Consider the following 12044-nt stretch of genomic DNA (forward strand, 5'->3'; position numbering starts at 1 on the left):
CCCCCCCCCCCCCCCCCCCCCCCCCCCCCCCCCCCCCACCCCCCCCCCCCCCCCCGTGTAAGAGAAGGCTTCACGGCCACAGTAATAATACAAATGTGTTTTAGTGTTGCGATTTTCAATTTTTTTTTTTATTTAAAAATATATTAAAATAATTTTTATTTTTTTATACAGGTAATGCTCTAAAATTTTTATAAATTATATTAAAAGGTTTAAATCTGTTCCAATCATCCAGTTTTTATTCGGTTTAATTTAGTTATTTTCAATAAAAAATCAAAATTTAACTGATAAGTTTCTATTTGATTTAATTATTTTATATTAAAAAATGAAAATTATATATTTTTTTAAACCTTTTAAAGGGTATTTTTATTTGATTCAGTTTAGTTTTTTTTATTTTAAATTTATAAAACCGAATCAAATCAAATTTTTTTCATGATTCAAAATTTTCAGTGTTTATCCTGTTTTCTTGATTTATTGGTTTCTTTCTCACCCCAACTTAAAACACGCAGGAATATAATTCCAAATATAAAAACAAACAGTGGCTAGTCAGATATAGTTAAAACAGATATATTATTAATTAAGAGGGAGGTTGCATCCCTGGATAAGGGGTCTATCGTGGACCAAAGGCCATTCAGCTACCAAGTTAAAGAGTAATTTCTGTTAATGGGCCTCAAAACTGGGTCGAGCAATTAAATGATCAGCCTGCTACGTATCTTCAACCTGTATTGCAGCATCATCCATTGGAGATTCGAGGTTTTCTAACTGGGTAGGAACTTCGAGTCCAGACAGATTAGATTAAGTCTTGTGCTTTTAAGGGGCTGGGAAGTAGTCCTTCTATTCTTACAACAATACCGTGTGAGACTAGAAAGATCATTAATTTCCTATAGATTACGAAAAATTTATATTTTTGCTACCTCCGAGGAATAATCCAATTTTTTGAAAAATCCGAGTCCGAAAAAGAAAAGGTAGATTATTTAGTTCAAATTATATATTTTTTCATATAAGAAAACAAACATGAAAAACTAGTTTTGCATTGAGTTTGAAAAACATATTTTATAGGTTTCTCAAAGTTTTTCAATACAAGCTTTTCACAAAATAAATGAATATTTATTTTCTTTTATGTACTATCATCTTTTTACAATGTAAGATATTAAAATTATCTTTTAATATTTTCATAAATTTACTTTTTTTATTGTAAATCTAATATAAATAATTTTTTGAGTTAACAATATAAATTTTTATGATAATTTTTTAATTGTTTTAAATAAAAATTAACATTATACTATTAGATTACTATAAATATAAAAAGATTAAGACGAGTATTATAAAGGGAAAATTACCGTTTGGTTCATATTGCGATTACTTACTATAATTCAAAAAATTAGTATTTGCATCTTGAACTTTGTACACATGCTAACATTTAATATTTTTTCCAAAAAAATTAACAAAAAAACATCTAATTGTTTTCAATGCCTGCTGCTGGCTCATGTGCTTTGCAACAGACCCAATTTCAAAATGATGGAATCTTCTTTTGGATTTGAGAAATTTTTAATTTTAAAAAATATATTTTATAAGTTTAGATAAATAAATAAAACTTTAATTATTCTAGAATTTTATAAAAAATACACGTTCTTATTTGAATTTATAATTTACTATATAGATTCTAAATTTTTTATCACCACATCACGACCCTTGAAGACTTCAAGATGATGGAATGATGACACAATTTTGAAATAACTTTGGTTAATATAAATTATGTCAGAAACTAAAAAAAAGCACATTGTCATCACACATATCTGATAACCGCAAATATTACAAGGCCCTTGTAGAAGCTGACGCCTAAATCCCAGGCCTCCTGATATGATTATTATAAATTTTTTTTTATTTACGTGGGGTGTCCGGGCCAGCTTGCATGCACCACGACTAACCCCCACGGCTCATTAAATACCCTGCAAATCTAGTAGGCATGTAAGGCACCGCGGGAGTGACAAGCATGCATACCAGGACTCGAACCCAGGTGCAGTGAAAGGAGACAAGCCCCTTCTACTGCTATGCTAGGCCAAGCCCTGATTTGTAATATGATATGATTATTATAAATTGATTCGGAGGATGCTCAAGTTTACGTCAACTATTTTGACTTAACTTTGGTTCCTTCTACTGTTTTCTTCTTCAACGCTCATCATATGAAAATGGATTCTGGGTACAATTTCCCCCCTGCCCTCCCTATAAGGGAAATTTAATTTTTCATTTCCATTTTGTAATGATAATTAGTGTACCCGCATAGTTGCATAGTTGATTCAGGACTGCAGATGATATCAACAATCTGTTTATTTCTGTATTTTTAAAGTATTTTTGAAAAAAAAAATTGAATTTTTTTTATTTTTTATTTACTTTAAATTAATATATTTTTAGTTTTTTAAATTATTTTGATGTATTAATGTGAAAAATAATTGTTTAAGAATAAAAAATATTTTAATATGAAAAATTATTTAAAAACTAACCATAATTATATTTCTAACCAAGCTTGAAATGGAATGGTGCTTAAAACAAGATTTTATTGATGTAGTTAGGGTATGCTTGTTTTCTTATTTAATTTCCCTTTATTTTTTCACCACTTTGAGTTTGTGCATCCGACATGCATTTGTGAGAACTGAAAGTCACGCACCGGTATAAATATTTTGATTTAAATTAATAATGAAATGGCTGATTTAATCTCTACTTGAGGACATACCATGGAATTTGATTTACCTTTCAGTTGCATTCGCTAGTTTCTTGTATTGGATCTTTTGATTGTCATAGGTTACATATTATGATTGATGATTGCCAGGTGGCACTGGACTAGATTAGGGGCAAACCGGCAAGGTGCTAATTGTTCCCACCTGATTGTAACCCATTTACAGCTGCTCATTTTAAATATGTTGAAGTGGTCATTCTTTAATTTGCCCCCTTGAAATTCTAAAGTCTTATAATCAAATCCAAAATTGTCCTTATCATTGAAAATCTTTTGTTTTTTTAAAAAATTTCACCCCTGGAGCTATACAATTGGATCCTTGAATTTCTATGTTATTTATAGAATGGTCATTTTTTTTTATTTAGTCCTTAATTGATTCTTAAAACTTTTAATTCTCTTAAATTTACTCTTGAAAAAGTTAATTAAAACTCTTAGAATCTCAACACCTATTCATTTTCATCAGTAAAAAATTATATCTTGCAATTTTGACCCAAAATGATTCATGAAATTTGATACTTCTCTAATTAAACCCATACTTACATGAATTCAAATAATTTAAATTTTAATTAAATTTTTAGACTTATCAATTCTTTCGATTTTAACATCATCTATCCATATTTCTTCAACAAGACCTCAAATTATACACCCACCTGTCATTTTAAATAATTATGTATGCCTAGTTAATCTAGATTATTATTATTAATATTTGATTTTATTATATTTATATTTATATTTATATTTTTAGAAATTTCAGTGAGACTTAAAATTAATTTGGTCATGACATAATATATATAAAAAAATATGAAGAAGATAGCTATATATATATATATATATATATTGGAGCTTGATTAGAGCATGGTGATGAAGGAATGAAATGATAGTATTTAAGCTTATTTTGTGTTTTAATATGTCCAAGTTCATATATTCAAATAGTTTCCCTCTTGTGACGGGTTTTGGAGGAAGGGATCTTGATTGGTTACCAAGGAAATGCAAGTCGACATCTGTCTTAATCAAGGGCATCAATTAATGAAGCAGGAGATCGGGGGGCAATCCCTTGCTCGTACCATGCTTTAAATGCAAAATCATGATCTTGTGGGAATGGGTTCAATTTTCCTTCCTCTTGCACTCGGCAGCAACCACGGGTGTCTTTAGTATTGGGTTGCTGTTGTAATTATAATTTGAAAAAGAAATATTTTATAAAAAGTATTTTTAGTTGGTGTTAGTTTGAAAAAATATATGTTTAGTTAAAATTATAGTTAAAATTAAAATTAAATAAAAAGTAGTTTAATATATTTAGTTAAAAAAATACTTTTCAAATTGAGATTGTAAAATAATTAAAAAATATTTTTAATTTAAATATTAAAGATTTAACTACTATTATTACATCATGAAATAAATAATATTAATATTAAATATTTTTTTATTATTCCATTAAACTATATGCAATGTCATCATGTACAAAATCTATTCAATAATGACTATATTTTTCATGGGTTCTCAAATATGTAACAACAAAAATTGAATTATTTGTTATATTATCAAGCGATATCCTTCTAATTTTTTTGAATAAATCACAATTAAAATAAAAATAAAAACTGAATTTTTTTAACTGGGCCGGACCCAACAAGAACATAATTGGAATTGCAATCGAATATTTTTTTAGATTTTTTATTTTATTTTTGACATTAATACATCAAAACTATATAAAATTACTAAAAAAAATCAAGTTAATAACTTTTCAAGTTAAACACACTTTTAAAAACACTCAAACACAATTTTAAACACAAAAACATACTGCCTCTGCCAATTGATGTTAACAAGTGTATCAATATTTAGCTCCCATCCTTGTGATTTGAAGTTTCTCAATCCCATCCTTATAGTTTGTCAAAATTTCCAATTTAACTCCTGATCTTAAATGATAACGTAAGTCTGTTTTTTGAATTTTAGTTTTCTAGTTTTTCTATGAAAAATTATTAATTTACATAAAAAAATGAGGGGATAAAGTACATAAAAAGCATATGAAAAAGGATAAAACAAATTGAGATATATTAACTACTTAAACGAGGAGGGTATCATTGAAACTTTAAAAAGCTTTAGGGATGTTAGAAAATATTTGACACCAAAGATTAGAAATGGAACCTCAGTAAAATATCATTGAAACTTTAAAAAGCTTTGGGGACGTCAACGCATGCTCCACCTTACATTGCAATTATAATTAGTTTTTTTTTAATATTAACATGCATTTCTCGTCGTCAAGGAGTGTTTTTTTTTTTTTTATGATTATTATCAAGGTTCAAATCTTGAAAATTAATTTCAAATAGAATTTTATAAAATTTGTTTGAATAAACCGTATTTACATGGAGAATGGATTCCTAAAATTGTTTAATGAACTTAGTGTGGGGGTGTTTGAGATTTTTCTTTTAATTATCTTTTAAAAGTGTTTTTGACTTGGAAAAAAACATTAAAATGATATTTGATGTTTTTTTCTAGTATTTTCATATAGTTTTTATATGTTAATTTTAAAAATAATATATATATATAATTACTTTAATATATTTTTAAATAAAAAACTATTCTAAAAAGAATTTTATATTATACTATTAAACACGGTATTTAGGGTATTGAAGTAGTTTTATAGTTACGAGTTGAAAATATAAGTTTTAAAAAAACTATAAATTATAATTTTTTTAAAAATTCAAGTTTCTACCGTAGCTCGAGACAAAAGGAAAAAACATGTTTAAAGAAGGAAAATCAAACAACCTTTCAAATTCTAGTCAGTTTAGAAACATCTCCATCATCTCATGCATCAAAATGACAAACCAACCCTTCCTCTCAATTAATATCCAAGAATATTCTTCTGTTGAAAGAAACTTAAATACCTAACCTACCTCTTGAGGACTATAGTTGATTAATTTTTAAAGTAATTTAATTTAAAATGTGAAATTCTTGGGTAGATAAGGTGGTCATTAACGTGATTATTGTTCCTTGACCTTGCTTGCTGAATTAAAGAACGTGCCCCATAAACGGCAAGTTGCAAGTAGAGATAGACAAGGTAAAACTCAGATAATGACATAAATTGGAAAAACATTTGAAAAATAGAATATTTGAACATAATTACATTTTTCAGTATTAATTTTATATATAATTACTATTAAAAATAATGATCGAGCACATTCACATTTTCTAATATCAATTTTATACATAACTATAATTAAAAATAGTGGTTATATAGTGATATTTCCTCTTTTACGAAGTAATTAACATTATAGAAATAAACTCAAAATTTCTATAAAAATTTAAAGGCTAAAAAATAAAATTTAAGATCTAATAACTAAAGAGATAAGTTAATATGGTATGAAAAATAAATAAAAAATAATTTATTAAAAACATACTAGACATCCGTTTTGGACACACTTGGAATCATTGAAAAAATCTTAATATGCAAGAGATATGAATAATCATAGATAATTATATGATGATATCTTTCCTATAAGATAAGAGAATTTATTTTCTTATTTATTATTCTAATTTTTTAATTATTAATTAAAGAATATCAATTTAAAGAAATAAATTAAATATTAATTAAAAAAATAATTAAAAAAAAAAATAAAAAAAAAACAATTCTAACTAGTCTTGATAAATTACTAAATGAGATGATAATTAACTCAAAATTAATTCAAATAAATTTTTTGATAAATTATAACCATGTTGGGTAATTTTTTAAGATGTGGTTTATATCGATTGGTCGAGATATTATTAAATTATGTTAGAATTGCAAAAGACAAAGAAAGGAGGCAGCTGCAACCCCCATTTTCCACGAGGTAAGACCGTTAGCCCTGCTGATCGCCGCTGGGATCTCTGGTGTGTTAGGTAGGTCGTATAGGACAAAGAAAGTGCTGGGCCAAGAAACAGAAGTCTGTCTATAAAAATACAAATCAACGCTGGGATGACTGCACATTTGGATCTCTAGATTAGCATTATAACATATCGTACCTTAGTTGCTTTCAATTTCCTAGCAGACCCCGTTACTGCTCATCATCAGCTTGAGAGTTAAACATGGGAGTAGAAGTTGAAACTGTTTGTGTAACCGGTGCCTCCGGCTTCATCGGATCATGGCTCGTTATGAGACTCCTAGAGAAAGGTTATACGGTCCGAGCCACCGTCCGTGACCCTGGTTAGCCTCGTTCAACCATCTTATAAATAATTTCTTTTACAGCTTTGGTTTATGATATTTTCTCAACAATTGCTCGTTGATATATAGATAACACAAGGAAGGTGAATCATTTGCTGGAATTGCCCAAGGCTGATACCCACTTGACTTTATGGAAAGCTGATCTTTCTGTAGAAGGGAGTTTTGATGAAGCAGTTCAAGGGTGCACGGGTGTGTTCCATGTTGCCACTCCGATGGATTTTGAGTCCAAGGACCCTGAGGTATGATTTCTAACTTTGCAAGCTTGGGAAATGGTCATAGCTCTCTGCCAATGGCGATGGCAGCATTTCAATTTCTAGACTAATGATGGTTATTAAGGAAGGTCGTCAAGGATATATATATATGTATATATATATATTAGCGCTGAAAGTTCTTTGGTCGTCAAGGATATATATATATATATATATATTAGCGCTGAAAGTTCTTTCATATAATAATTAATCACAGGCAAATTCCTAGTGGCAGCAATGGCTCGATAACCGATAGCTTAAGCATGTTTTGACGATTGTTTTTTTCATCATTAAGCTAATTTCGTGGGAACATTACTATTGCTAGAAAAGAGTACTGGAATTAAACTGGAAATCATCCACCTATTGCTTTAATTAACATCAATATACAGAATCATCATGTTCTAAGATATTTTTCCTCTTTGGCAGAATGAGGTGATCAAGCCTACAATCAATGGGGTGCTGGACATCATGAAAGCATGTGCCAAAGCAAAAACTGTTAGAAGGGTAGTATTCACATCATCAGCAGGAACTGTGGATGTTGAAGAACACAAAAAAACAGTGTATGATGAAACCTGCTGGAGTGATTTGGAATTTGTTCAGACCGTAAAAATGACTGGATGGGTTAGTACTATCAAACTGTTTAATTTCCCCTTTCTTTCCTTTGCTGCATAAATTCATCTCTTAGATTCTAACAAGAAATTTTTAAAAAAATTTACCTTGGTGACCAGATGTACTTTGTGTCCAAGACTCTTGCTGAGCAAGCTGCATGGAAGTATGCTAAAGAGAATAACCTGGATTTTATCAGCGTCATACCACCTCTTGTTGTTGGCCCATTCATCATGCCTTCAATGCCACCAAGTCTTATAACCGCCCTTTCTCTGATCACTGGTATATCTGATATCCCCTTCCCATTTTTGTGCTAATTATTATTAATTTACTGTTCTTAAACGTGACACAGAGGGTAATATTTTTCTTGTGACGACAGGAAACGAAGCCCATTATGGAATTATAAAGCAGGGGAATTATGTGCACTTGGATGACCTCTGCAGAGCTCATATAGTTTTGTTCGAGAATCCAAAAGCTGAGGGCCGCTACATCTGTTCCTCGCATGAGGCCACCATTCATGATCTTGCCAAATTGCTCAGAGAAAAATACCCTGAATATAACGTTCCTGCTAAGTTAGCCTCTCACCTAACACAACCATAAATCTTTATAGTAACTTTTTTTCTATATCCGGGATAATTAATCAAAGCACTGTGGTGATCAGGTTCAAAGACATCGACGAGGATTTGGCGAGTGTTGTCTTCTCGTCCAAAAAGCTGATGGACTTGGGCTTTGAGTTCAAATACAGCTTGGAGGAAATGTTCGCAGGTGCCGTGGAAACATGCAGAGAAAAGGGACTAATTCCTCTATCCCATGAAAAACAAGCCGCCGAGGACAAGCTCGTAGGTGCTGTGGAAACATGCAGACCGATTCCCCTCTCCCATGAAAAACAAGCCGTTGAGGAAAGCAAAGAAAAAGGAGGGGTCCCTGCCGATTCTGAGGCCCCTTAGTTTATTAATTAGATGATTGTCAATGGCACAAGCTGTGCACTCTGCAATAATTTTGGTGTGTCCATGTGCTGCCTTTCAATTTGAGTTGCCTCAGAGGGCTTTTCTGTACCATGCTTGTAGTGCAAGGCTATTATTGCGTTGCCAGTTTTATGTACTTTTTTCCTCAAATAAGGTCAACTTCTCATGCACTATTCTTGCTTGCTGAAATTTATTATATAAAAAAAAATCATCAAATTTATTAAGCTACCTTCCATGGAAAATATAAATTTTAACATGCCTTAAAACGGTGTAGTTTCACTATTGAACCAGCATGAAGTGCCAAAGTACAGAGCCCATAGCTCAAAATAAAACTCCTAAGGTCCAGATAACAGTATCTAGGCCCAGTTAACTTGTTAAGATGGGGAAAAGAAACGACGCCGTGTCTGGGCAATCCAGGGGCATTTACTTAAGCGGGTCATATATATATATATATAAACCGACCCTCCCCTAAACCACACCACCCCCTCTCTAGTCTCCTACTGACTCACTGTAACAGACTCTCTTCGCAGAAAACCAAAAACAATGGCGGCGATTTCTTGTCACTGCGCAGTTCCATCGAAAAAAGGCTCTCTCTCCTCTTCATCTTCTGCTTTGTTGACCACTCCTCTCTCTCGATGCTCCCGCTTCTCAGCCGTGTCGGTGCCGTCTCGAGCTAGTAGTGGAAGAATCTCGTGCCAGATTTCCTCATCCTCTGCTACTTCTCCTCCTCCATCGTCCGTCAACGGTCCAGGTCCGTTTCAGTCTGTGATGTGATGTTCTTTCTTTATTGTCGTCCAAATGTCATTTCGTTTGCAGCTATTTGTTTAATCAGTTGTATGTTTAGTTGGAATTAGGTTTTAGGCATTGTTTGATAAGGAGAATACAGGAATTAGGGTTTGGATTTGGAAAGTATTGATAGATGAAGAAAATTTTTTAGGTTGTTGATAGATTAGGTATTTGGATTCGCACTGATTCTTGATATGTTCCAAGAAATGTTTGGATTAGATTGGAGGACCTTTTTTGAAGCCGCAAAGGTTTTTTTTAACCTAATTACTAGAACACTTCAATTTCTATCTTACTCGAATTCAAATACGACGTCCTGCAATTCGAAGTCTACAGCAAGATATTTTACAGCTTTTATGTCTTGTCATATTTTGTTCCATATTTTACAGCAAAAGCAGGGATGAAGGATTTTCTGCACATCAGTGATTTTGACAAAGCTACTATTATGAAGATCTTAGACCGGGCTGCAGAAGTCAAGGCAGTGATAAAATCTGGAGACAGGGCATTCCTTCCATTTAAAGGGAAGACAATGGCTATGATCTTTGCGAAACCGTCCATGAGGACACGAGTTTCATTTGAGACTGGATTTTTCCTACTTGGAGGCCATGCTATATATTTAGGGCCTGATGATATCCAGATGGGTAAACGAGAGGAAACTCGTGATGTTGCTCGTGTTTTGTCACGCTATAACGATATAATTATGGCACGTGTTTTTGCCCATCAGGTATGCTGGTGAGTTTCTTATGTTTATGGTAAATTCCTTCTGATAGTTAATCTATGGTTAATTCCTTTCATGTATGTGGGGTTGCATAAACTGGATTGTGCAGAATTCGGTAAAGGTTTGTGGCTTGAAAACAAGCAAGTGGTGAGGAATTTTGTTTTGTTTTTAAGTTAGTTTTTAAGATTTTTCCTTGCATGAGGATATTTGCAAATGCAGCTGCTTGTTCTTTTTCAGGACATTCTTGATCTGGCAAAACATGCAACAGTACCTGTTATTAATGGCCTGACTGACTATAACCATCCGTGCCAAATAATGGCTGATGCCCTCACCATAATTGAACATGTTTGCCGGTTGGAAGGAACTAAGGTTAGGTCATCGTGCTTTTAATGTAGTTTTATTTTGTACATGCATGACATCGTTCGGTTGCATATGATTATAACCTGACTGTCCACGGCTACAAATTCAGGTTGTATATGTTGGGGATGGGAATAACATTGTACACTCTTGGCTGCTGCTGGCAGCTGTGATTCCTTTCCACTTTGTCTGTGCATGCCCTAAAGGTTTTGAACCAGATGCAAAAACCGTACAGAAGGCACAACAGGCTGGAATCAGCAAGATCGAGATTACTAATGACCCACAGGAAGCTGTTAGAGGAGCTGATGTGGTGTACTCTGATGTGTGGGCCAGCATGGGGCAAAAGGAAGAGGCTGCACACCGTCGCCAAGTATTTCAGGGATTTCAGGTATATAGACCGCCTTTCCCAAACTATTGATTATAAATGTTTTAAGCTTCTCGTGCAGAAAATAAGTAAAATCCAATTAAGACATTGCTAATTTCATGTCCATACATTTTACTATGTTACTATGTTTCTTTCTATTCCTTGTTGAATCTGAGAAACACCTATGATATTGCCTGCCACCAAGTTTGCAAACCTTCTATGTGCTTGGAATCACTTCATTTTGAACTCTCCTAAAGATCTGTTTTGCAGTGATGCACAAGATTAGGCCTATAGTGAATTCTTGAATTTATTTTAGTGCGAATCTTTGTTCCTGATTTCCATTTTTCAATGCAATATATTGCAGGTGGACGAAAATCTGATGAAGTTGGCTGGCCCAAAAGCTTATTTCATGCATTGTTTACCAGCTGAGAGGGGTGTGGAGGTTACTGATGGTGTCATTGAAGCTCCAAACTCCATAGTCTTTCCACAAGCTGAGAATCGCATGCATGCACAGAATGCTATAATGTTACACGCGCTTGGTTTGTAATCTCGTATCAGCATGCCTAATCCAGTCAATTTCATTTCAGTTTGACTAGTTTTAGGATTTTGTGGGTAGAATCCGTAGCTCTGCCTATTTTGTCTCTTCCCTTTTGGTTGTAAAATTGTGTGAACTGAGAAGACGGTACTTCATCACTGTGGTTGGAACTTTTGGGCGTTACCAGTATGTTCTTTCAAAGGAACAGAGTTATCTGGCTGCCAGTTTGAGTTACCATCGTCAGCCTCAAATTTACATTCTTCGCAAATCTATATTGAACATCCTTTATTTCAGATCCGGGTAATACCCGAGCATATGCATGACGAAGCTATAAAGCTGCTGATGCATGGATGGTGATCTCGGATCAGCCATCCCCAAATTCCTAAGTACCCTAACCAGCTACGTTTTTCAATTTGAAGAGGCGTAGAATCTTATGCGGGTGGATCGGTGCGCATTTGTTTTTCGTTGATGTGAGACGCTGGGAACTTCATTATCATGGTTAAACTTTATAATCACGTCAGGCGTATTATTTTTCTTGGGAGGAGCTT

At 32.9% G+C, this 12044-nt stretch overlaps 2 protein-coding genes across 2 annotated transcripts; both read left to right on the forward strand.

Moving 5' to 3' along the window:
* The first annotated feature begins 6684 nt into the window (after positions 1 to 6684).
* On the forward strand, positions 6685 to 8892 carry LOC105113121 (dihydroflavonol-4-reductase). Its single transcript, XM_011009150.1, has 6 exons — positions 6685 to 6902; positions 6990 to 7159; positions 7595 to 7789; positions 7897 to 8056; positions 8154 to 8346; positions 8436 to 8892. Exons 1-6 carry the CDS (start codon positions 6785 to 6787, stop codon positions 8719 to 8721), a joined length of 1122 nt encoding a protein of 373 aa, XP_011007452.1. The 5' UTR covers positions 6685 to 6784; the 3' UTR covers positions 8722 to 8892.
* A 307-nt stretch (positions 8893 to 9199) lies between these two features.
* OTC (ornithine carbamoyltransferase) lies at positions 9200 to 11764 on the forward strand. Its single transcript, XM_011009151.1, has 5 exons — positions 9200 to 9490; positions 9912 to 10246; positions 10478 to 10609; positions 10710 to 10985; positions 11326 to 11764. The coding sequence occupies exons 1-5, from the start codon at positions 9283 to 9285 to the stop codon at positions 11506 to 11508; spliced, it is 1134 nt and encodes a 377-aa protein (XP_011007453.1). The 5' UTR covers positions 9200 to 9282; the 3' UTR covers positions 11509 to 11764.
* The last annotated feature ends 280 nt before the right edge of the window (positions 11765 to 12044 follow it).

Source organism: Populus euphratica, unplaced genomic scaffold (assembly GCF_000495115.2).
Source record: "Populus euphratica unplaced genomic scaffold, PopEup_1.0 scaffold393.1, whole genome shotgun sequence".
Lineage (NCBI taxonomy): Eukaryota > Viridiplantae > Streptophyta > Magnoliopsida > Malpighiales > Salicaceae > Populus > Populus euphratica.

Coding starts and splice junctions, on each gene's coding strand:
- LOC105113121 (XM_011009150.1), top strand. CDS start 6,785: ATGGGAGTAGAAGTTGAAACTGTTTGTGTAACCGGTGCCTCCGGCTTC. Junction 7,160..7,594: donor TTGAGTCCAAGGACCCTGAG/GTATGATTTCTA, acceptor CCTCTTTGGCAG/AATGAGGTGATCAAGCCTAC. Junction 8,347..8,435: donor GAATATAACGTTCCTGCTAA/GTTAGCCTCTCA, acceptor TGTGGTGATCAG/GTTCAAAGACATCGACGAGG.
- OTC (XM_011009151.1), top strand. CDS start 9,283: ATGGCGGCGATTTCTTGTCACTGCGCAGTTCCATCGAAAAAAGGCTCT. Junction 10,610..10,709: donor GCCGGTTGGAAGGAACTAAG/GTTAGGTCATCG, acceptor CTACAAATTCAG/GTTGTATATGTTGGGGATGG. Junction 10,986..11,325: donor AAGTATTTCAGGGATTTCAG/GTATATAGACCG, acceptor AATATATTGCAG/GTGGACGAAAATCTGATGAA.